We start from the raw sequence: 1052 nt of genomic DNA, 5'->3' as shown, positions 1-1052 counted from the left end.
TGACATCATGTCCCTCCATCACAGGGAGGACAGGACTCTGCAGGATCACTGATCCACCTCAACACAGAGACAAACTACAGCATTTCATCCATTTACACACAGCTTCATCAACACTGACTCCACAGTCTGATCTTACCAGTGACACTGATGTTGATGCTCTTACTGGTTGCTCCCTCTCTGGACTCACACCAGTAAACTCCACTGTCCCATGGGACTGTCACACTGATGATACAGGACGAACCAGCTGATCTTCCCCATCCAGCTCCGCACTGAGACATCTTCCGTCTGGTTGTGTTCCTCCTCAGAGTCCATCCAGCAGAGCTGTCGTCCTCACAGCTCAGAGAGATAAACTCATCTTCAAACAGCTGAGAGCTGCTGGGACTCACAGTCAGATGAGCTGCAGATGGTGACATGTATCCGTCTTTAGTTAAACTAAATCATCATTAATACGTCTCTTAAGCTCTAGAAACATTTTACGACCACTGACCGCTGCCTCACCAGCTCAAGGTTTTCCTCCGTTAACTGAATTCTCTGGTGAACGACTCAGTCTCAATCTAATTTATAACCCAAGAATTCACATGCTAATTATGACAACACTTGACACAAATGTCTAACAGGATGAAATAATGAAGGTGAAATGGTCAAAGGTCAGCTTGACTGTGACATCATCATGTTTTAACATCATATCTCAGGAACAGAAGGCGAGACATTTGGTCAGATACTGAATTGGTGACTCTAATCTTGAAACTGTGCTGATTGTATAGATCTGTGTGTGAAGCATCCATGTTTTTTGGATGGAAATTGTGAACCTCATGGAGACTATTTTAGCCTGTGGATTAATCCACATTTGGTGCTTTAGTGAGTATTTGTGGCGGCGGGACGATGTGTGTGGGATTGAGTCAGTCCGGTTCAGTTCAGTACACATTATAACGATTATTTTTCTGTTCCCACAGTGTAAAGTTGTGGATGGTCCCAACAGAAGCGTTCCTTAGCGTCCCCATGTTTGGTCCCCCCTCTGTTGGGGTACCTAGCACACAGATCTGGTACTAAAA

The 1052-nt window shown here is 44.9% G+C and overlaps 1 protein-coding gene across 1 annotated transcript in view; it reads right to left on the bottom strand.

The window, feature by feature from the left end:
* Positions 1–1052, bottom strand: part of LOC126401203 (uncharacterized) — a 3734-nt gene that overhangs the window by 1657 nt on the left and 1025 nt on the right. Inside the window, exons 3-4 of the mRNA XM_050062320.1 lie at positions 137–397; positions 5–57 (exon numbers count right to left, since the gene is read on the bottom strand). Coding sequence (XP_049918277.1) covers positions 5–57; positions 137–397 — 314 coding nt within the window. The remainder of the gene's footprint in view (positions 1–4; positions 58–136; positions 398–1052) is intronic.

This window comes from Epinephelus moara, chromosome 14 (assembly GCF_006386435.1).
Source record: "Epinephelus moara isolate mb chromosome 14, YSFRI_EMoa_1.0, whole genome shotgun sequence".
Lineage (NCBI taxonomy): Eukaryota > Metazoa > Chordata > Actinopteri > Perciformes > Serranidae > Epinephelus > Epinephelus moara.
This window is presented reverse-complemented; position numbering and strand designations above follow the sequence as displayed.